The sequence below is a fragment of the Trachinotus anak genome, unplaced genomic scaffold, assembly GCF_046630095.1.
Source record: "Trachinotus anak isolate AG129_WGS33_773 ecotype Australia unplaced genomic scaffold, CSIRO_AGI_Tana_v1 ptg000025l, whole genome shotgun sequence".
Taxonomy (NCBI): domain Eukaryota; kingdom Metazoa; phylum Chordata; class Actinopteri; order Carangiformes; family Carangidae; genus Trachinotus; species Trachinotus anak.
Genome location: NW_027273876.1, coordinates 798,198 through 822,133, shown reverse-complemented (window position 1 = coordinate 822,133; position 23,936 = coordinate 798,198). Strand labels below are relative to the sequence as shown.

General features: G+C 45.8%; 1 protein-coding gene across 14 annotated transcripts in view; it reads left to right on the top strand.

The window, feature by feature from the left end:
* ankfn1a (ankyrin repeat and fibronectin type III domain containing 1a) overlaps positions 1 to 23,936 on the top strand; it is a 66,513-nt gene that overhangs the window by 19,075 nt on the left and 23,502 nt on the right. For 9 of the 14 annotated variants that reach the window (XR_011684997.1, XM_071461721.1, XM_071461719.1 and 6 more), the window contains exons 6-8: positions 6,960 to 6,997; positions 17,828 to 17,953; positions 22,639 to 22,837. Coding sequence is in view for 13 of the 14 variants with exons in the window: in XM_071461721.1 (XP_071317822.1) it covers positions 6,960 to 6,997; positions 17,828 to 17,953; positions 22,639 to 22,837 (363 nt within the window). In the remaining variant the exon portion in view is untranslated. Of the gene's footprint in view, positions 1 to 6,959; positions 6,998 to 12,606; positions 12,833 to 17,827; positions 17,954 to 22,638; positions 22,838 to 23,936 lie in introns of those variants that run through there. The other 5 variants (XM_071461720.1, XM_071461724.1, XM_071461731.1 and 2 more) reach the window with 4 other exon arrangements.

Sequence of the window (23,936 nt, the reverse complement as noted above, 5' to 3'; positions counted from 1 at the left end):
TATGAGCAGACTGCATAAACAAATGTGAAGGGCTGCAGTCGCACATTTCCTGATGTTTTACTGCTCAGTGGAAGAAATCCTGGGCTCACAGCAGCAACTCCACTCAGCTTTACACGTCAGTGCTGATAGAGAGGAGGCTCAGGTTACAGAGATTTTATCATCAATTCATCTGACAAACATCTTCATTAACAATTTTTTCATTATTTTAAAAAAGTAAACAGAACCCAAGCTGCGGTTTTCAGATTCTGTCTTTTAATTTTCAATAATACAAAACAGATAAAAGCAGCAAATCTGCAGCCACTGAAAGTTTGATCAATCTGATTTTATTGAAAACTTTATTGTTAAAAACAGACTCATCAACTGATGCAATGACGCAAGGGATGAAACATTAAACATTTTATTATCAGTTATTTTGATCAATAAATGAATTAATTAACTCTAAAAAATCTATTTAAAATGTCAGACAAAATATATGTCGAACATTTTAATCATCAAAACCCGACTGCGATAAAAGATCTAAGTTTTTATTGCATATAAGAGCATCAATAATCATTTCAGCACTGAGTTTATTTAAAACCCTGAGGAGAAGAAGAAAAGACAGAAAGTAAAATGTAAAGAAGAAGAAAGATGAATGTGACTTTACTGCAGAGTCTGATCCTCAGTATCTGAGCAGAACAGCAGCTGTTCCGTCTCCATCTGAACTCATTCTAATATTCTGCTGTTCGGACACTGTCACACTCACTGTCTCTGATTGGCTGGAAGAAATGTGCTGATGTCAAGAATAGTTGCTAAGCTTAATTAGCTGCTCTGAATCAGAGCTAAAGGTATCTGCAGGTAACCTCAGCAGCAGTGATCTAACCGTGGGTTAACTAACTACAAACAGTTTGAATCAGTTCACACGTTCCCCACTGTAACCAGTGGATGGATGATAACATGTTTACATGTTAACCTGTTGAGTGTCTCATATGAAATTTAGCATTGAACCATTTCATTTCCTAACATATTAGCATGTTCATGTAGCTAAGGTGAGCTAGCTCCTTGCTGTCATGTTAAAGAGTTGGTGTTTGTCACAGAGCAGATGATAAAACTTTTTCCTGGAGGTAACAACATGAGCGTTCCTCTGGTTCCACCCTCACAAACTTCACGTGTTCTGCCCCACTGGAGAACTGGATGCTTTCACATGCAGCTCCTCTCCTCCTCAGTCTGGACTGAGCTGGTAAGCGATGGCCGCACCGTATCGATCCCCACGCCAGTCAGCTTGTCACTCACCCGTTGGACGAGCCTGCCAGTCAGCGCTTGGAGGTGCCAGAGCTGGCAGCCGCTGCCAGGAGGGACGGCTCAGCCTCCCCCGTCTGGAGGCTCCTCGCCCGGCCATGAATGCTAGCATTGCTGCACTAATTAACCCGGGGAGAGGCCAACAAGCTCCTACAGTTCAGCCTCTGACAAATATCAAAATAAAGCCTTGTTCAAATTAGCAAGGTGAAGTGAGAAGTAGTGGGGCAGGAGGGGGGCAGGAGGGGGGCAGGGAGGGCGGGGGGGCCGGGACTCAGCTGTCTGCGGTCAGACTCGACTGTGTGTGTGTGTGTGTGTGTGTGTGTGTGTGAGAGAGAGAGAGCGAGAGAGAGAGAGAGAGCGAGTGTGGTGAGTGTACCTGAGAGTGCGAGGTTATATTAGTTCAAATTAGTGGTGGAGTGGTGAAGGCTGCCAGGTAGACGGACTGTGTGTGAGTGTGTGGTGATATTTCTGTTAGAGAACGAGGTTCTTACTGAAGGACTTTCAAAAATTAAATCATAAATAGTTTTTTTTAGACAAAACCTAAACCAGGATCTGCTGTGCCCCCCTTTGCCTTTAAAGCAGCTGCAGTTCTCCTCAGTTCACCTGCACTCAGTTCTTCAGGTTCTCATCAGGGAGGCTGTTCCAGATCTTGGAGAATCTGCCTCAGTTCTCTCTCTTCATGTGATCCAGACTGAATCCTTGAATCTGATCAGGTCTCTGTGGGGACCAGACTGCCTCTTCTTCTTTCTACTGTCTCTGGTAGAAAACAGTTCAGATGTTCTCTGAATGATGATGATGATGATGATGATGATGATGATGATGATGATGACTATTGTCAGCCTGAGACATCTTTACCTTTCTGAAGGACTAGTTCATGTGATCCTGTTCAGGTCTGGGATTTGGATGTTTACTAAGAAGGAGCCTGGATGGATTCACAGTTTATTTCTGTCAGCTGCTTCTTAGGTTTAAGAAATCTTGAGTAAAGCTTCACCCACTTCAACCAGAACCAACACACACACACACACACACACACTGGTGGAACAGCCATCAGAGGTAATTTGGGTTCAGTATCTTGCCCAAGGACACTTAGACAAGTAGACTGGAGCAGCCGGGAATCGAACCACCGACCTCCTGATGAGTGGCTGCACCTCCTGATCCTGGTAGGTTCAGTAGTCTCTGTGGCTGTGGACAGAAAACGTTAAACTTCCTGCGTTGCAGCTCAGAGATGGTGTGTGTTCTTACATAAGGTCTGGTTCTGCTAACAGTCGTCTCTCTGTGGACACACTCGCTCCCCGAGGGCCCAGGACGTCCCCCAGGGACTCCAGCTACTACTGAAATGAAGTCATCTCACACACGCTCGCTCGCTCGCTCGCTCGCTCTGGCAGTTTGTGGCATCTGACTGGGACCTTTATGACTTTAGAGCTTTAGGAAACAGAGAGGGAGGAGAGGGTGAAACAGTTTTTATTTTTACTTTATTTTACCTCTGGGTTGTTGTTGTGTCGAATTGTTGTATTTTGAGTCTGTCACAACACAAACGCTGACTCAGTGGATCTGCTGCAGATATATTTGTCTCGAATAAATGCTAATAAATGCTAATAAATGCTAACGCTCCTACAGTTTATTCACATCTGTCACAAACTGGTGATGAGTTCTGGGCAGTGTGCAGACAGGACCAATGATGACATTTATTTCCTGCTCACTGCTGATCAGTATCTCACAATATAATAATTCAGTCAGTATTTACTAATGGCTCAAATCAATACTGAAGAGAGGCTCTGATTGGCTGACTGTTTTCTGAATGAGCCAATAAAGATGTAGCAGATTTCAGGTAAAAACCAAATCCTGTATGGTTGGATGGTGGGTCCAGGTAGGCGGGGCTTGGGGCGTGGCAGAGGGCGGTGACTGCTTTGTTGTGACATCACAAAGTTCCAGAAGTCCTGACGGCTGGTTTTAAGGCTCAGTGTCTGAATACAGGCTGTGTGCATTTCTCTGTGGACTGAGGCTTTGATACTTTCACAGTATTAATATAGAACCTAGACCTGCTTTATAATCACAAACACATGGACATCTACCTTTAGACTGGGTGGAGCTTTAATATAACACAAATTACCACAAATGTATCATGAAGTAGGTAAAATTCCGAGGACATGTTTTTTAGGCACATAGAACCCACACAGACATGAAGTACAGTGTAACACACACACACACACACACGAACAGGAAAGGTTAGGTGCAGCCCTTCATCATTGTGAAGCCAATCACGTGCCGACTTTCAGCCGTCACCCGGTCGTCTCCTGGCAGAGAAGACGTCCTCTGACATCAAAGCGTGGGCGTCCTCTCAGGGCAGCTGAAGACGAGCACGCTGGACATTTTGACATTCACAGAAATACCAGCAGAGTGATGGAGGAAGTGAGGCGGCGTTAGGATGAAGGTTTGATTCAGCATCAGGTCAGCGGAGACAAGAGGCTGCAGTCCTTTGTTCTCAGACTCCTGCAACACTTGGTCCTTGATACTCGACCACTGAAGCTCTGAACCGTTGAGGATGCGCTGCTCTGCAGACTGAGCATAATAAAGATTTATAAACAGCACATTTCATACAAGGACAAACTTCTGCACAAAGAATAGGAACATCAAACAAAACTAGACCGTCTGTCAAAAATATGAAAATCACACTGACACAGAAAATGTTCTAACTCTAATGACTAAACACTGACTTCGTTTGAATGAGCTTCACCCATCACAGAGGCTGAAACAACAGAAACACATACTTGTCATTTACTGTCATCATTCACATTCAGTGATTCGCTGTGTGATCATGAAGAACTCAGAGAACACAACCTGGGTCCTTTCAGACACATCAGCCAGGAAACTGAAATGTGTTTGGACTGAGTTCTTAGGAAGAGGAAGAAAAGAGGAAGGTGATGTGTTAATCGAGACAGCTCTATTAAAGCCTCAGACTCTGGAATGGAGCCAGAAGATGGGGTCAATGTTCACTGATGCCACAAAGTTTCTCTGCTTTTTCATCTTAACTCGTTGTTATTGTGAAGCTGAGGAGGAAACAAGGCCAGCAGGTCTTTACACCGCAGCAGAGAGACGCTCTGATCACTGAAACATCAGGAAGCATCACGATCACATGAATCACCATGTCCCCTGAAAGATGTAGCCCCAGAGTTTGGACACAGTCTGTGTTTCAGTCGACTCGGTTCAGTTGTCGTGGACATAGAAACAGGACAACTGAGTTTAGACAGAAGCTAGCTTCGTAGCACGTAGCAGTTAGCGTTGACTTCACACACGAGCTGAGTCTGACTCGTCCTGTCGTCCTCCCTGTTGCTGCTGCTGTTCTGTCACCTGGTCTCCTGACAGACCTGCAGGTCCATGGTGAAGGTGGAGAAGCTGCTGTGAGTTTGAACACAGTCACGACTGTTGATGTTATTTTGAAATTCATGATGTTTTTTGTGTCTCTGGGAGTTTTGATCCTGCAGACACGAGTTTCTGATAATAAGCTGTTCTGTCAGTGTCAGTGTCAGTGTGTGTGTGTGTGTGTGTGTGTGTGTGGCAGCAGTCAACAGATTTCTCCCTGTGGGGTGAGTGATAATCTCATTTCTGGGGCTGGCGGGGGGCAAAGCACTGCTCTTCAGCAGAGAGTGAAAACACCAAACCTTCCTGCTGCTCTCATCACCATCCAGAAACAGCAGCAGAGTCACTGAGCTTCGATCACCAGGTTGTCACTCACCACCACCTCTCTCCCACCTGCACTGACTGTGAACAGTCCCAGAGCTCAGGCCTCCTGCAGAGACACGAAGTCGATGGAATAATAGTCAGTGAGAGACCAGAATCTGATCTGATCCTAATCCAGATGGAGACGGACCTGCTGGTTTCCCTGGAGCAGGTCGTTCCTGTCTGAGTTCTTCTATTCAAACCCGTCATGACAAAGTCATGTAGGTGACGAGGACATCAGGACTGAGACTTCACACAAGAATCAAAGTTCAGTGTCAGTTTTTCTGGTCGTGTTAATTCTGACTCCTGTGTATCAGAAATAAAGGTGGATGTGGTGTGTAGGTGGAGGTTATGATGGATGGGTGGAGGAAGTGTGAGCCTGTGACCGCTCTCTGTGTCCAGATCCAACGTGTGTTTCTTCTGACCGTGACCACGACGTCTCCCAAACCTGCACCCACAGAGGAGTCGATCACATCAGTCATCGTTGTGGGAGGAGCCAGTGGTGAAAAACTTGTGTAGTCGTTTGTGTTGAAGGACTCACAGAGCAGCGAGCTCTCATTAAATCACAGTGATGAACCTGATTAAAGCTTCACCATCATCACCAGCATCAGATCTGAGAACTCTGTCAGATTCTGACATTTCATTTTTCACGATGACTCTAAATGCAGCGTGTGAGACAGAGGAGAAGCATGTGAGAGTTGAAATGTGGTCGTGACCTGCAGGGATCTGTGACGGAGCAGGAGGCAGAGTTTAGAGACTGAAAGGTGGAGGATGTCTGCAGGGTGGAGCATTGTTTCCACGGAGGAGGGAGGAGACCTCAGGAGCCAAACTGAGCCTTCGCGAACAGATAGAAATTTTCCCTCGAAGCGTCGTCTCCGGTTGTCATGGCAACGGAGTTTAACCTCCCTCGAATCACACCAGCCCTCCCTCTCCCCGCTGCTTCCAGACTCCTTCAGCTCCCAGGTCCAACTGTAGGTGGAGCTCAGGTGGACGCAGCTCTTTAAACTCCAGGACAAACCGTCCATGTTCCTCCCACACACTGAAAACACAGAATGAGCCGAGCTTGTATGTAAAGTCCCTATTTTTACATGTTGGTCACATGTTGTCTTTAGGTCAAGTCATCAGTAACAAGTCTTTTCATTCACCTAGTTTCATTTTTATTTTTCATTTGCACAAAAAAAGCAACAGAAATATGATGTGGAAAAAACAGAAAGATGGAGCGAGGTAGAAAAAGTTTGAGTCAGTTAAAACAATGAGAAAGTGCAGCGGAAACAGACTCAGGGAATGAACGCTGACAGACATGAGTCATGTGACTTTAATGTCGCTCATCACGTCCAATGAAGAGTGATGAGGAGGAGGCTGGAACCTTCCTCACATGAACCGGTGATCCTGTACTTCACTCTCTGTTACCTCTGAAGGATCAGGGTTAGGTTAATGTCTATAAAAACTACACTACCCATGAGCCTCAGCTGCTGTTGCTATGGAGAAGACGGTCAGGGCCACCAATCAGAGCAGACGCAAACCAAACTGATTCAGAAGCTGGAAATGCAAAGAGCAACCTGTGTCAGGATTTAAAGCCCTGTGATTGGTTTATTTCAAACTGAGATGCACCCTGGGAGTCGTAGTTGATTTCTGTCCCTCAGTTTTTATGTCCACAGGCTTCGTGTAGCTTTGATATTTTGATATTTTCTGACATAGTTGTTGTGTAGTTGTGTTGTGTTACCTGACCTCCTCAGTTAATACGATGTGAATGTGACTGATGGTGAAAAGATGCAGAAATTTAAAAAGGTCATTTTGAAATAAAGATTGTAAGGAAATTAAAAAGCTTAAAAGAATGAAGCTTCATCCAAATCTGTGTCTGTGTGGGTCTGAGTGTGAGGAGGGACAATGGTGTAGTCGCTGTCGCAGCTCTGCACTGATGCTGCTGAAACTGAGACTGATCATTTCCTCCTGTGTCTCCTTCACAGAGCCTGGGAACCACAGGAAGATACGACACCAGGAAAAAGTAAGTCCTGATTCCAGCTGATTGTCCTGAATAATTCCGTCTTTTCTAACACAAATTCCACCGTGAAAGTCTCCTGTTTCCTGCTCAGATCCTCTCCTCTGATTGGCTGACTGACCTGTTGTTACTAGAGCTCCAGAGAGAAGCCTGAGAGAGGAGATGTAAAACTACACTGAGATGGTTTTTGGTTCTTAAACCACAGACATATCTTCTGATGGAGATCAACACTTCAGATAAACCACAGGAGAAGTTAGCTCAGTACAGTGTCATCATGTATCACCCTGTGTTTAAAAATAATATCTTTATTTATAAAGCACAAGTCTACATTACAAAGTGCTTGACAATAAAATAGAATCAATAAAATCAACAGGTTTCGAAGAGAAGAGAACAGATATAAAAACAAATACAGGGATTTAAAGAGACATGAAACACTTCATGGTCTCAGATAAAAGTCAGACTTACAGGAGGTCACAGTTTCAGCAGACCTGAACCTCGGGCCCCTGACTGCAAACGCTCTGTCCCTTTAGCTTTCAGTGGGGCCCCTAGAACAGACACGAGACCTTCAACTGAGGATCAGGTTTCAGGACTCTGCTCTGCAGAAACCAGCGTCTTCGACAGGAAGTGAATGATGTTCAGGAAACACAGTTTTATAAGAAGAGAAAAATCTGCTTTAAAACTTGAGAACTGGATTTTCTCCTCTGATGAAACCTGAGTCCAGGCCTCAGTGATGTCATGACCCGGTCCGACGCAGCGGTTCTCGTCTTCCTCCCTGCGTTGCGTTGCATAAATCCAGCTGATTTTAACTGGACTCGGCTCGAGTCAAGGCTGTGATTTTTTTTGGTCGTAGTTGTGTTCAATAACTACTGTTATGAATCCTGACAGCACTAATGGATTTTCAAGGCCACGAGCTCAATAGAGTGGATGAATGGAGCACTGCAGAAATAAAGTTAAAAAGAAAAGGCCAGAAAATCTATTTCAGTAGATTCAGGTTGCATTTTAATCTTTTTATTTGCTTAATACTTTTTATTCTGTGATGAAGTTTCACACCTTTTACCCTGATCAAACAACATGAGCTGAGTATAAACACTGATCATCACTGATCAGCTGCTTTGTCTTCAAACACAGTCATGTCTCCTCTGTTACACGTGAAGATCATTTCCAGTCTTTCTGCAGCGCCTCTTATTTCTGCCTGATTTTCCCTCCATTTAACGCTTCACAGCGTCTCGTGTGAACACCATCAGATATATAGATATCAATTCTCCATGGAAATACAGCACATCGAGTGTGTGTTTTCTTTTTGTCCTTTTGTTTTTACTCGTGTGTCTCTCGGCTTATTGCATTTACATTCACTCATCAGTGAAGCTTCAGTGCAGCAGGAGTTCAGTGCTATATGTGTTTAACAATTGAAGAAGATTGTATGAGGAAGTGAACCAAAAGTGCAGAGTAAGTGCGAGTTAGACATGTTAGGAGAAGAGGTGCTCTCTGAAGAGACAAGTTTTCAACAGAGGGACGGTTTGTTTGTTGTTGTTTGGTTACTGAAAAACCTGATTTATGATTGGTCCTGGTTCATATTAACTCCTGGTGCTTTGTTATGACATCACAAAGTTCCAGAAGTCCTGACGGCTGGGTTTAAGGCTCAGTTTCTGAATACAGGCTGTGTGCATTTCTCTGTGGACTGAGGCTTTGATACTTTCACAGTATTAATATAGAACCTAGACCTGCTGTATAATCACAAACACATGGACATCTACCTTTAGACTGGATGGAGCTTTAAAAACCTTTAGACTGGATGGAGCTTTGTTTGTGAGATTTTTCAACATTTTAATCAGTTTCTCATGAAGTGATATTTGGATCTTGATGTAAAACATCAGGCATATTTCTGTTGTTGAGATCTGTGAGTGTCTGGTGTAGATCCGGATCTGGTGGAAGAAAATGCTGAATCCACATTACACAATGTTGTACCTCTGAATTGCTGCCCACATCTTTACTTCATTGATTTAAATGTGTCTGTGTATGACACAAACACAAACTCAAGACAGTTTTAAGATTATTTTATAAAACTTGGTTCAGTGATCAGAGCTGTGGTTAATGATGTTCACAAAGATGATTGATTGACTGATTGATTGATTGATTGGCTGTCAGTGTTGGTTAATTGAAGCTGGTCTCTGTGGTGTGTAGTGTCCAGTAGAGGAGCTGTTTGAAGGTAAATCACTGTGATATTATTTCGTTGTGTTGTTGTGTTGTTGTGAACAGTTGGATTGAGAAGTGAAGGCACTAGAAAACCACTGAGCCCATTTAAATCAATCATACAGGAAGTCAGTAACAGATCAATGAGTTTATCAGGTTCCATCATTATTGATGAATCTGCTGATTGTTTCCTGTGAATCCTTTGATGAGTGAAACGTCAGGAGCAGTGTGACCGACCTGAGGGAGGAGGCTGAGTGTGTCAAACTGTGTCTCGCACCTCGTTTACACCTGAGATCTAAATGTGACCAGGTCAGAGGGTTCAGGTGTGAATCTCCTCATGGAGGACGGAGGTGAGCGGGGAGCACGAGTGGAAATCAACACACAACAAACACGTAACCACACATGTTGAGACCAGCGGCTGCGTTAGTTCGTAGTGTTGTTGACTCCACAGCTTTACAGAGGATCTGCTTCCTCCACCACCTTCAGCCTGTTGTTGTTGTTGTTGTTGTTGTTGTTGTTGTTGTTGTTGTTGTTGTTGTTGTTGTTGTTGTTGTTGTTGTTGTTGTGAAAATCTACATTACACACACATGTACACACACTCGTACACACATGTACACACATGTACACACATGTACACACATGTACACACACACACACATACACACATGTACACACAGGTACACACACACACACACACACACACACACGTACATGTGAACAAGATTTGTGTGTAAAGAAGCTTGAAGCTCAAAGGATGTTTACATTCAGTGGATTCATTTTCTGAATATACACATTTACAGATTATCACACACACTCAGATGTGAGCGCGCACACGCACACACACACACACACACACACACACACACACACACACACACACACACACCGTACACAAATGTTGCTGCAACAAACCCCCACAGCTGTGTTTTCACTGCTCCTGTCAGCCTGAACATTTTTTTTTGTCTCTAGTGAACAGCTCCCTCCACCCCCTGAACACACACACACACACACACACACACAAACACACACGATGTAATGTATAAAACTGTAGATGTGGAGGAGAAGGAGTGTGTTGTGTCGTGTTGTGTTGTGACTGGATGAGATGACGTTCAGGTTGTTGCTCAGTGAGTCAGACAGACCAACAACATGATTCACAGGCGACCAGAACATCCTGCTGCATCCACGTCTTTAACGCCGCATATCTGCAGCTCCGCTGAGTGCTCTCTGCAGAACAATATGTACAGCACACACACACACACACACACACACACACACACACACACACACACATACACACTCAGCATATTAGACTTTACCTCGTGGGGTTCATCAAAGTGGAATTGTTCAAGTGTGTAGAGTGTATCACTTTGCGGCAACTGTTATATGACACACACACACACTGAGGGGCCCAAGGTAGCCATTAAGAATAATGGCTTCTGGCTATGCGTTGCCATGGCAATGGAAAGGAGGGAAGAAAGGCAGGTTCAGTGGAGCGGATGAACAGTGGAGGAACTGCAGCTCTGAAGACGTTTCCAGGAACTGACACATCAGCTCAGATCAGGATTCACTGTCTCAACCAGACTCTTAAAAAATCAATGTTTTTATCAGGTCAAACTCACAGTATACATTCACATCATCTCTCTTCTGACTCTGATTTAAATTCACTCCTCTGATGTCAGAGGTTAATTTCTCACAGGAAATAATTCAGCCTGATTGGCTGAAAGCTGAGAGGCTGGAAATCCACATCACAATTTGAAATAAAGCCACCTGATGACAGGTGACTTGCCTCACTCTGCACCCTCCTGGAGCCCCCCATGGGCCTGGCAGCGCAGCGGCAGCAGTGAAGGAAAATTGGATGAAGCCCTCACCTGTTTGTTCCTCCTCACACCTGTGCACCAACAACTAAACCACCACAGACAGAGACAGTTTGGAGATCAGGAAGATAAACTGCTGGAGGAGTGCTGGTCGTCTGTGTGTGTGTGTGTGTGTGTGTGTGTGTGTGTGTGTGTGTGTGTGTGTGTGTGTGTGTGTGTGTGCATCAGTCCTCACATGTATAGTAAGTACGTTTGAAGTTGTGTAATTTGTGAAATGAGGAGGCGTTCTCGCTCTTGAACAAGATGTTTTCAGTAAGAGCAGGAAACCTGAAACAACCTCTACAACACACACACACACAGAGCTGAAACAATAACTGAGTAGTGCTGGTCGTGACTGTTAGTTTTCTGACTCATCTCCTCATTAGAAGGATACCTCTCTCCCTGTCTCTCTCTCTCTCCCTCCCTCTCTCCCTGTCTCTCTCTCTCTCCCTCCCTCTCTCACTCTCTCTCTCTCTCCCTCCCTCCCTCCCTCTCTCCCTCTCTCTCTCTCTCTCTTTCCCTCGCTTTAATCATTTTACTGTGAAACTTTCCTCAGAGGAACTGAAATATTTGTTTATCATCCTCATCCTCCAGACTGGTTTCTGATGGAAACTAAACTGTAAATCAGTAACGGAAGAGAAAAATCCTCTACCAAGGAGGATGTTGATCTGTGAGGAATCCAGATTACAAAGACACAAAGTTGTGTTTTCCATGTTTATGACACGAGTCACCGGTTCTCCGACTTCTTCCTGTTTTCTAATAAAGAGTCAGACAGGTGTGTAGGACTGTTTGACCCTGGTGGAGGTGACGCTCTGAAACAGACACCATCTGGTTCTCCAGTCTGAGCGTTTGATTCTTTTCTCATTGAAAATCTTTATCTGACACAAAGATATCTGAGAATCGAATCATCAGATGAGTCGTTAGTTGCAGCCGTAGTTGTTACTGATTTGGCTGATCTCCCTCCAAAGAGACACTTCCTGTGATGTTAACACGTCCTCTCTGCCTCGAACAGGTGACGCTCACATTATATTTGGTGCCAACAGCTTTTTAAGAACCATTCAGGCCCACTCTGTGAGACGCTTCACTTTCAACAGCTTCTTCTCTCTGTGGACACGAGCGGAGCTCAGTGGGCATTCAGACTGAACTCTGCTGTGGGCGCATTGCATCATGAAGGTGAGAGTCTGGAGTCTGAAGGTTGATCAGACACCAGAAGCTCTGGACAGAGAAACACTACGTTCATGTCGGAGAGAAGAGCGGTGACCTCACAGGAACAAGGTTCTCCAGAGACACAGGCCAGTCAGCCTGTAGGTCTCTGTGTCAGTCTGTGGTCGACTGGACACCTGTCCAGGTGTCCGCTGGGATAGGCTCCACCCCCCACGTATCTGATTGGCTTCGGGTCAAGTATAGGTTTTTTCCCAGACAACCTTGCAGCTGTGTCTCAGTCGTCCTGTAGATCTGATGTCGTCACACCAGCTGAGACCTGCTGCTGTCACCGACTGTCAGTGTTTTCTGTCAGTGCAGCCAAACATCTGGAGATGCTTGATACTGGTCCAGCTGTGGGAAGACCTGCAGACCTCCACCTGCCTGAAGCTGACAGGTGGAGCAGAGCGGAGGAAGGTGAAGGTGGAAGGCGGGAAACTGACTCAGCAGAAGACCTCGTTCAGACACGTCTCCAGCTCTGGAACCTCCTCGTACAGATGTGAGCAGATGTGGTTCTGAGCAGGATGACACCCAGGGAGCCGCTAATGCCACATTCTCTGATTGATGCGAGTCATTTCCTCGCCGTCACACCCCCGAGGTGAAGCTGGAAAACTCCCACACACTCATAAACACACACACACACATACACACACACACACACACATACACACAGTCCATTATGTCTACTCATGCTGTTCTGCTGAATCATGACTTGACATCATCCTGTCAGTGACGAGTCTTTACGAGCACCGAGACAACGATAACTCCTCAACCTGTGTGTGTGTGTGTGTGTGTGTGTGTGTGTGTGTGTGTGTGTGTGTGTGTGTGTGTGTACTTGTACTTGCTACATAGTAAGGACCAAAAAAAGTATTTTACTAACAGAGTGAGGACATTCTGGGAAAGTGAGGACATTTTGGCCGGTCCTCACTTTTTGAGACACCTTCAAATCACATGTTGAGGGTTAAGACTTGGTTTCAGAGTTATGGTTAGAATTAGCTTTAGGTTAAGGTCAGGGTCAGGGTTAGGGTTAGGCTCTCAGTTGTGATGGTTAAGGTTAGGGTAAGGGGCTAGGGAATGCATTATGTCAATGAGTGTCCTCACAAAGATAGAAGTACAAGTATGTGAGTGTGTGTGTGTGTGTGAGCCGTACATGTTGGTGTTAACATGTATCCATCAGATCAGATTTATTTCCTCCTTTTTCCCACTGAGCTGGTAAAAAGCAGCAGATTGAAGGAAGTGGCTCCTGATGGGGTTTGATTGACAGGTGGAGCAGCTGGTGCATGATGGGATTGTTAAAGACAGGCAGACAGAAATCAGCCCACACGGGGCTGTGGTTTAGTTTCTACCTGTAAAACGATTTTTTGTGTGGAGCTGAAGCTGCCTCCGTGGTGCTCCTCTGCGTCCCTGCCCCCCAGCTCTCCCTCACCTGTTGCTCTTCAATGGGAACCATGGAAACAGAGCGGTCCTGAGGCAGCTCTGAGCCAATGAAGCAGCAGCAGCTCCTCGGCTCGTCTCCTCGGCAGAGGCTGGCAGGATGCTGGCACATTAATTGTTTGGAGTTGTTTGTGTTGTCACAACAGTATTGTCGGTTGACATTCTTTCATCCTGCGTGGCTCCTCCCCTGGGTGGCGGCTGAGGCTTCATCCACATGTACTCCTGAAGGTGGAGATGATGCAGTGACAGAGGATATTTGATAAAACATAAGTCTGCTCATATTGTGGGTGTCTCCTACATATATACATCTGACTCCTCTGAGCCACAGAGCTCCACTGAGCACCAAACGTGGATTAATCCGCCGCTGAAAATAGTCCCCAACAGACTGTGTTTCCTCCTGTTTGATAAACCTACAGTGAGCTGCTGTCCTGGAGGTCAGACACACAACTGGGGTTTGTTTTTATTAACCGGTCGATCATCCTGTAGCTGCTCCGATGACACTGACGTGATTGATGTGATCTGGTGTGAGTCAGTTCACAGGCTCGTGATGCTCTGAGCTGCACCTGGATAAATCCTCCAGAGGTCAGTAGATGTAGTGGCGTGCAGCGTGGAAACACACATGAACAGGAAACAGTGCCACATGTGTGTTGCAGGACAGACAGCTGATGTCTTGTGTTTGTGTGCAGTGATTGTGAGGAGCTGGATGTGATGTGGCTTTTTACAGCTGCTTCCTTCAGGACAGGTCGGCCCGTCTCTCTGACCCGGAGGTGATGCAGCAGAACGAACCTGTGCAGGTGGTGGAGCAGCAGCTCAGCTGTTTCTCAGGTTTCATCAAAACACAAAGAGAAAAACAGAAAACAATAGATCCTCAAACGAGAAGCTGGAGACAGAGAAGTTCAGTTGTGTGTAGTTGTGTGAGTGTGGGAGATGCAGTGTTTCTCTGTTTGGTGCTTGATGCTGCATCATCACAGATTTTTATTCTTAATTAAATTGTCATTTGAGTGAAATGATTATATATATTTAATCCTTTAATAAATCATACGTGGACGGATCCTAGTTTTCTTCTGTGGAATGAAATCGGTGAATCAGAGCGCAGCAGTGGACTGAAACATCTGATCACAGATCAGTTTCACTGTGATGGACTTTGGTTTGTATCCTGCTCTGTGGTGGAAGTGATGACGCTCGTCCTCAGCTGTGAACACACTCACTTCCTCCTGCTCACACATCGTACACACACACACACTCACAAGCACACACGCACACACACACACACACACACACACACACACACACACACACACACACACATGTACCACTTCCTGTGTGCAGCAGATGAAGCAGCTGCTTTGAAAGATAAGAGCAGAACAACAGGTCTCTCACCAACCTTTGTGTGAGGACCCTCATTGACATAATGACCCCCCCACACTAACACTAATCTTCACCATCACAGCTAAACCACACACACACACACACACACACTCACACACGCACACACAAACACACACACAGAGTAAATGACTCTGCTCTTTGTCTCCTGAAATCATGAAGATCCTTGTTCACTCTTCACTGCTGTTTCTGCAAAGAGCTTAAAAATCAGAAGTTGTGTTGTGTAATACTCTCAGTGTGTGTTGGTGTGTGTCTGTGTGTTGTTTCCACACATCACCTGTGTGTCAGACTGTGTGTGCAGTGCTGCAGCTTCCTCTTCCTCACCTGTAGAGTGTAACAGCTGCTCTCATCTTCCTCTGTCCAGCTGTGGAGGCTAATGATGCTCCAAACATCTGCAGCAGTTCTTCTTCTGCTGTTTACTTCACATATACTGTTAGTTTGAACTGGGCTGAACTGACCCTTTAAATTAAACCTTGATAACCCGACAGCCTCGGCTGTTCATGGGTAAACCTGCAGAGAGACACCTCACTGCTTCTGCTTCAGCTGCAGATGTAATTAAACCATAAAAGGCTGAGGTATGAAATGGTGCATTATGGGTGAGTTGTTTTCTGTACCAGTTGAAAACACTGTGCAGTAATTAAACCCTTGTTTGCACATTTAAATCAGCTGTAAATGTGTTTCCACTGTGTTAGAAATAAGTCTGTTATAAATGTGTGTGTGCTGAAGAACAGAGTCTGAACACTGAGCCATGATGGAGGCGGAGCTCAGCTGAGTGGACAGGAGGCGTCAATCTGTCCGGTGATTAACGTGATGTCAAGAGAAAACTGACAAACGTTTTAGTGCGGCTGTTACACAATCACCATGCACAAAAGCCACACTCACAAAAACAGAAACAGAATCGTTAAGAAACGTTCAGACGTTCAGAAACGTTCAGAATCGTTAAGAAACATTCAGACGTTCAGAAACGTTCAGAAACGTTGACGTTGTTTAACCACAGTTTCTCCAGCCTGTTGAAGACGTTGGCTCAGGGACTGTCCGTCAGGTGGGTGTGGATGTGTACGACTTCTCCTGATGACCTGCTGCTGCACACACTCAGATGTGCAGGAAACACAAGTTGCCGTGGTTACGTTTCTTCATGAATATTAATGAATGACAGGAAGTTTCAGCAGCAGCGTTAACTGGACGTCCTGACTCCAGTGTCTGATGTTTTTACTCAATCATTTATCAGTAACTACAGATGAAGGGATTGTTCCACCAGTCGATCAACAGTTGCAAATGTTAAATTGGGCTTCAGCATCTCTCTGACATTTTTTAGACCAAACGATTGATCAGAACCAATAAACAATAATCACTATGAATCAGAAATGAAACTGCAGCACAGAGAGGAGGAGTCAGTGAATCTGAAGCTGCAGCAGCAGATTCACTCTCATCACATTTTATTGCTTCTTGGTTTTTTTCTGCAGAGACTCTGTTTTCTCTTCAGCATCAGTAAATATAATCTCCTGTTGAGCGTCTCTCACCTCCTCCCCCCTCACTCCCACCCCCCTTTTTATTCTCAGCCTTTTCAAAGCCTGAAGCTGCTGCTGCCCCTCCTCCATCAGGGTTAACATAGTCGCTATTCTGTGTGTGTGTGTGTGTGTGTGTGTGTGTCTTTCATATCACTGGGCTCACCAACTGCCCCCCACACACACACACATATATATCCAGCCTTGCCATTCGCTCTTCTTCTCTACCATCCCTGCCTCATTTTTCCCTCCCTCTCTCTCTCTCTCTCTCTCCCTCCCTCCCTCCCTCTCTCTCTCTCTCTCTCTCTCTCTCTCTCTATCATCCTCTCATTCACTCTCTTGCTTGCCACAGTGTGTGTCTGTGTGTGTGTGGATGTGTCGCGATGCGTTCGCTGGTGAACAGGTGTTCAGCACAGTCAGCCAGAGCCGGAGCTCCAGAGTAGGAAGCTGATAGAGACACACACACACACACACACACTCACTCTCACCCGGAGATGATCCGGCGCTCCGGAGAGCCGGAGGCAGCCAGGAGGCTTCAGTCAGAGAGACTGAACCCAGCGGAGGAGGCTGAGACGCTGGGATAGATCTGCTGCTGTCCCTCCTCAGAGGATCCTGTCAGTCCTCTACCTGCAGGCTTCCTGTGAGTATCACACTGTTCCCCTGATGAGGAACCGCTTCACAATTTAAAAAACGTTTTGTGGTGCTTGGATCACTGTGAAACAACTTTTGCACGTCACTTGTGATCTGACAGGTGTCTGCTCAGCTCCGGTCTCAGTGAAACAGATCACTTTTTTGTGTTTGGGTTCTGCTGCAGTTCAGGTGGACTGGGATCCATTTCAAGTCGAGCTGGACTGTTGGGATCCACGTTCTGCTTTTCTTTGTTGAATTTTTGCTGCAGTCCAGCGTGAAGCCAGACTGCAGCTGTGTTAGTCCCTGTTGGAGAAGAAGAAATTTCCGTCTGCAGGAGACATTTGATTAAAGTGTCTGATGTTCGTCTGTTCAGACGTGTTTTAAAACCAGGGACATGTTGGTGATGGTGCAACGCTGTGAAGGGACAGTTTGACACGACGGAGGGAGGAGGAGGAAATTCTGACTTGAGGCTGCGGCTTCTTTACAGTGAGCGTTTGATTTGTGGACTCTGGACACGGGAGGAGGAGGTCGAACTTTCAGACCCATTTCCTCTGGTTCTGGTGGAAACAAGCCTGTGTTTCCAACTGTGGGTTTGTTGTTCTCAGGTTCTTATCTGTCCCTGTGTGTGTGTGTGTCAGGTCCGACAGTAAGATCTCTCGGTTGGCCCAGAGGTGGAACCAGAGGCCGGCTGGAGATGCTCTGATCAAAGACCTGAAGCCCCTGTTTTACACGGGAATCCCCCGATCCTCACTCAGTCTGGACAGGTGAGCGCACGCACGCACGCACACACACACACACACACACACACACACACACACACACACACACACACACACACACACACACACACACACACACTCTTCAGTTACATGAGCAGTGTAAGTTTGTGTGTGACAGTGTACGGTGTCATTAAACTCTCATGAACAACTGTCTCAGAAAACATCTGGTTCCTTGATAAAGCCAAAGCTACAAGAAGACTGTGGACATAAAAACATCAACTACAACTCCCAAGGTGCATTTCAGGAAGAAACATCCAATCACAGAAGACCTGTTCAGACTTTGAGGAAACTTTCTGCAGTTTAAAGGAGTTTTTTCTGGATGGATTCAGCAGCTGTGACAGTGTTTTATTTACTTATGATTCGAATCTGAATCTCCATAGCAACTGCAGCTGAGGCTCATGGGTATTGTAGTATTTAGATATATCCATCCAAGTGACAATAGACCAAACCTATAGTGTGGTTAGATCCAGAAGAGTCCTGGAGTGTGTGATGAGGACAGGTTCACTGTGTGGAAACCAGCAGAGCCCAGAGTCCAGAGTCCAGAGTCCAGAGTCCAGAGCCCAGAGTCCAGAGCCCAGAGTCCAGAGTCCAGAGCCCAGAGTCCAGAGCCCAGAGCCCAGAACCCAGAGCCCAGAGTCCAGAGTCTAGAACCCAGAGTCCTGAGTCTAGAACCCAGAGTCCAGAACCCAGAGCCCAGAGTCCAGAGTCTAGAACCCAGAGTCCAGAACCCAGAACCCAGAGCCCAGAGTCCAGAACCCAGAGCCCAGAGTCTGTGGAGGTTAGTTTAACCTGTGGTCAGTTAACTGCTAACAGGCTGAATCATCACTACCTTAGGTGGTGAGTTCACCTGGAGCTGCAGTTTACCCGTAGACCTGAACTAGAGGTTTAGATTCAAACCAACAGTGTGTTACGCTCAGACTCCTCCCCTCAGCTCTGAGCTCTGAGCCCATTGGTTCTTCCTGAAGATGTAACCGTCCTCACAGCTGCTGTGAGTAGGAGACTCTGTCCCATCACTCAGACTCACCTCTGACGGAGTCGTGTACACCTTCAGAGTCGTTAGGATCACGTCAGTCCTGGTGTGACGCCCACGGTGGCTCCTGATTGGCTCTTATCAGCCTGCACTACCAGTGGTGAAACAACATGGAGAATGAATGAAAGTGTTACTGACCTTGTTGTTTTTGCAGCAGCTGTCGTTCAGTTCAGTTCTGGATTTGACAGAATCTGCTTCCTGTTTACCCCAGCTTGCACGTGCTCAGTGTACCTGAGTGGTCATGTGATCTGTGTTCTCAGGTGTGTTGTGGACAGAAATCGTTTTGAGATGAAAAGTGTGGGCGGAGCCTGATGTGGTTTGAACAGTAACTGCCTGAATATTTTATGACGTGAAGGAAACAGAACATTAATGAACATTAAGGTTGTTTTGGAAAAAAGAAATGTTCTGTTGTGTTTTCCTCCATTAAGAACTGTATGAATATTTCAGGGAGACACACACACACACACTGTTCCAGATGTCAGCTGCCTCCTGTGTATTTACTGTCAGACTGAACAGTGAGTTCAGCAACAGTTATAAAAGCAATTTGTTCTTTTTTAATAATTTAAAGCCCTCTCTCTCTCTCTCTCTCTCTCTCTCTCTCTCTCTCTCTCTCTCTCTCTCTCTCTCTCTCTCTCTCTCTCCTTCTCTCTGTCTCTCTCCCTCTCATCATGTGATCTGCAGATTATCTGTGGGGGAGGGGCTGTACCGTCAGGTTGAAACATTGATATTTGTAGGCTGAAACCAATTATATGTAACAAGCCCACTTGGTAAAGATTTTCACCACACACACACACACACACACACACACACACACACAGCTATAGGAGGATCATAATTGGCTGTGTTGTGCTTTAAAGTCCTGAACACTGGCTGAGCAGCTGTGAACAGATGTTTCAGTCAGATGAAGAAAAATGAGTCTTAATTATAATAATAATTATAATAATTCACAAATAAAAATAAGGTTTCTAAATGTTTCAGATCATTTGTGGATAATGTTCATAAAGGTAAAAGACACATAACACTCTTTGTGTGGTCCCTGGGGGGGGGGGCAACAGGGGCCTGACAACGACAACACTCCCACGATCAGTGGGACACACAAGCCCCTCCCCCACGATAAGGTGGCGATTCGCTGTTGATATTTATTCATTTATTTGTTGGCGGATTGGACAGTGCGTCTGTGAACAGCATAAATTACCCATGAGTCATTGCACGTTTGTAGATCATTGAGGCTCAGTGTGTGTCTGTTGCCTGCAGCTGATGGTTGCTCACCTGTGTCTGCAGGTGCAGTGTGATGCACTGAGCTGTGTGTAGAGTGCAGTGTGTTTGTGCTGCGAAGCTGTGACCGTCTCGTGCACAGAAACGTTCACAGTTTGAAAACCCACTGACACGAGGTTCGGCCTCAACACTCACACTCTGCTCCTGGTCACATGACCTTCACTGACCCTCGGTTCTTTCAGGCCTCAGGCAGCTTGAGAGGGAACCTGCAGGTGTCCTGAAACAACCAGAAACTTCACATTTTAAAGACTTTTCTTTAACCCACTGATGCTTCTTGTTGCAGATTTCCATTGGAAGATCATTTACCAGCTGCAGTTTTTGATCTGTCTGATCATTTCTATGTAAATCTGTATGTACAGTGAACATGGGCTGTTAGCAGCTAAGCTAAATTACCATTATCACCACGTTGGATGTGTTTCCAGGCAGAGTTACTGCTGGAGTCAGACACGATAAAGAGCCATCGACCTCCAGCTGAGACTCTTGGATGACTGTGAGGTGACAGCAAAGCATGATGCAGAGCAAGTGAGCCAATCAGAGCCCGTGGCTATGTGAGGTCGTGCTGGGCTAAGTGCAGAACAACCAGGTGAAACAGAAGTTTTCATGTGACGCGTCCTAATGACAAGACGCTGCAGGTGTGGTAAGAGATGATGAGAGTGATGGAGGCTGATGTACAAAGAGCTGCAGGTAAAAACTGGAGCTGTTATTTGCTGCAGAGAAGATGGTCTCATTCATTAGTACAGTGTATAAATCATTTGTAGTTGTAGTATAAGAGTCACCTCACAGAGGAGCCACTAAACAACTAAACAACCAAACAACCAAACAACAGTTCTTTTCCTTCAACAAACCAAAAACAGCTGTGACATGAAGATACACAGGACAGAACGGACAAATGAACAGTTAGAATATGATGTGTGTGTTGTGTGTGTGTGTTGTGTGTGTGTGTGTGTGTGTGGTTTATTGGGTAGAGAGTGTGGGAATGATATCGTGGAAATTAATGATATAAGCTGAATATAATTGTGGAGAGAATGTAATGCAAATGTACATGTATAATTATAATTGATATGACATCCTATCAGTGTAATAGTAATATATCTTACAACAAAAACATCATAATAATATAGAGTAGTGTAAAATAACAATAGTGTAGTGATATAAAATAATACATATTATATCATTATAATTATTATATTATAATAATATAATATATCTTATGACAATGCATAATTATTATAATATAATAACATTATGTTGCATCATGATGAGTTGTTAGTTTTTGTGGACAGCTCCAGCTGCTCCACTGTCGCCATCTTGGCAGTGCCTGACACCCACCTGTCACTCAAAGAGGCCACACCCTCAATTCTCCATAACTTTAGTCCTTAATAAAATGTTAACAGGTGAGTTGTATGAATTCAGCCGTACAGGTGTCATGAAGGAGGAAATGATCTCCAGAGACCAGAACAGTTTCTGTACCAGGCTGTAAACATGTTTCTTTCTGCTGTAAAGTTGGACATTTGAACATGGGAGTCTCTGGGGACTGACTCACTGCTGGAGCCAGACTCTAGTGGTCATTAGAGGAACTGCAGCTCTCAGCTCCTCACTGTTGATGCTGTGGACAAACTCCTGACTCTGGAGTGTTGATCTGACTGCTGAGGTGCTGTGACTGTGATGATGTGAGTCTTTGCTCCTGTGGCTTCCACTCGTTCGGTGGCGTCTGTTTGACAGTCTTGTTGTTTTGGTGTCATGTTGTATTTGTGCAGGTGTAGAGGATGAGTGAGAGCTGATGGAGACAGGAGGTCATTTAGTCACTGAATGAAAAACTGAAGCAGTGTATTCTGAGGATGTGAGAGCTGAGGGCGGTCGCAGCAGAAGAGCGGGAACGCTGACATGTCATAGAGCCGCTGGTTTTCTGATTCTCCCCACGCTGACGGCCTTTGACCCAGTGGTTAATGCGTAGTAACCTCAGAGAGGCGGTAACCGAGCCTCCATTAATCCAGTGTCTTCCCAACTACATCCAACTCCCCCAGCTCCACCTGGTCTCCCCACCTACCTGCAGGTTGTTCCTGAACAAACTTTGACCTTACAGGTGAAACGTCTCTGCACCACCTGGCAGTCAGACGAAGGATGAACAGGTGACATAAAACCTCTCTCTACAGCTGAACCACTGAGCAGTGACTGTATCTACGTTATTCTGCTGTAATATCAGCTGTGGATCATCCGCTGACTGATGACAGATGTTGATGACCTCATCATGGCTCCCTCTCCGTCTCTCTCTGTCTCCATGAAGATGGAGCAGATCATCGTACAGATTACAGTCAGATGTGTTAACGTCAGAGGAAGTAACAGTGCTCTCTCTCTCTTGTCCCAGCAGGCACCTCCCAGGTGTTATGACTCAGCAGATGCAGAACCTTCAGTTGTCCCAGACCAGGAAGTGCCCGGGTGGGCCGGCCTCCCCCAGCGCCGCCAAGCGCCTCTACCGGAACCTGTCGGAGAAGCTGCGAGGAAGCACCTCCTCCTTCGAAGATGCCTACTTCTTTGGCAAGACAGACCGCCTCCGCAAGGCCTCGGTGAGTTTACTGTAGTGAGAGGGGGCGGGGTTAATTCAAAAAGCGAAGAGAGGCTCTGAGCCTCTGATTGGCCGACTGTTTTCTTAGTGATCCAATGAAAATACAGCAGAATTCAGGTAAACACTCAGAGAAACCAAATCCTGCAAAGTTGGATGGTGGGTCCAGGTGGGCGGGGCTTGCAACATGGCTGAGAGCGGCAACTGCTTTGTGACATCACAAAGCTCCAGAAGTCCTGACGGCTGGTTTTAAGGCTCAGTTTCTGAATACAGGCTGTGTGCATTTCTCTGTGGACTGAGGCTTTGATACTTTCACAGTATTAATATAGAACCTAGACCTGCTTTATAATCACAAACACATGGACATCTACCTTTAGAGTGGGTGGAGCTTCAAGTTTTTGCATCAGAACATGGTCTGGTCATGGTCTGGTTGTCAGACTTAAGGCAGCAGTCGGGGCCCACAGCGAAGTTCTGCTTAGTTTAACCAGTGAAGCTGACCCACTGATTTAAATGGATCACCTCCTCATTTTCTCACCCAAATGTTGGGTGAGCTGCACCAACGCTGTCTGTAACCATTGTGTTGGTCGTCAGCAGAAAGAAAAGGTGTTGGAGGCTGGGAAACCCTGTCTCTGAACAGACGGATCAATAAAGATCTCATTACAGCTTCACTAATTCTGTTAAGAGCCACGTCTTCAGGGCCTGATCCCTCCGTTCCTTCATCTGTCACATCTGTGATTCGATCTGAGCTGCTGCCTCGAGCTGGTTCTGATTCTCATGGTTACATCATGAACCCAGCCTCTGTCACTGCTCCACACACACACACACACACACACACACAGTACTGGTAGATGGTCAGAGGGATAGATGCCTTATCTAAGGAGCGACACTCACCGCTGATGGAGAGCAGCTCTTCATCACCACTTCCCAGACTCTTCTCTCTGTATCTGCTGCCATCATTACATCCTCTACTATCTGTGTGTGTGTGTGTGTGTGTGTCATCCAGCACTCTCTCTATCAGCCTGCTGACATTTACAGACCAGTCACAACAACAGACATGAAAGAAAGAGGCAGACGGAGGAGGAGGAGGATGAGGAGGAGGAGGA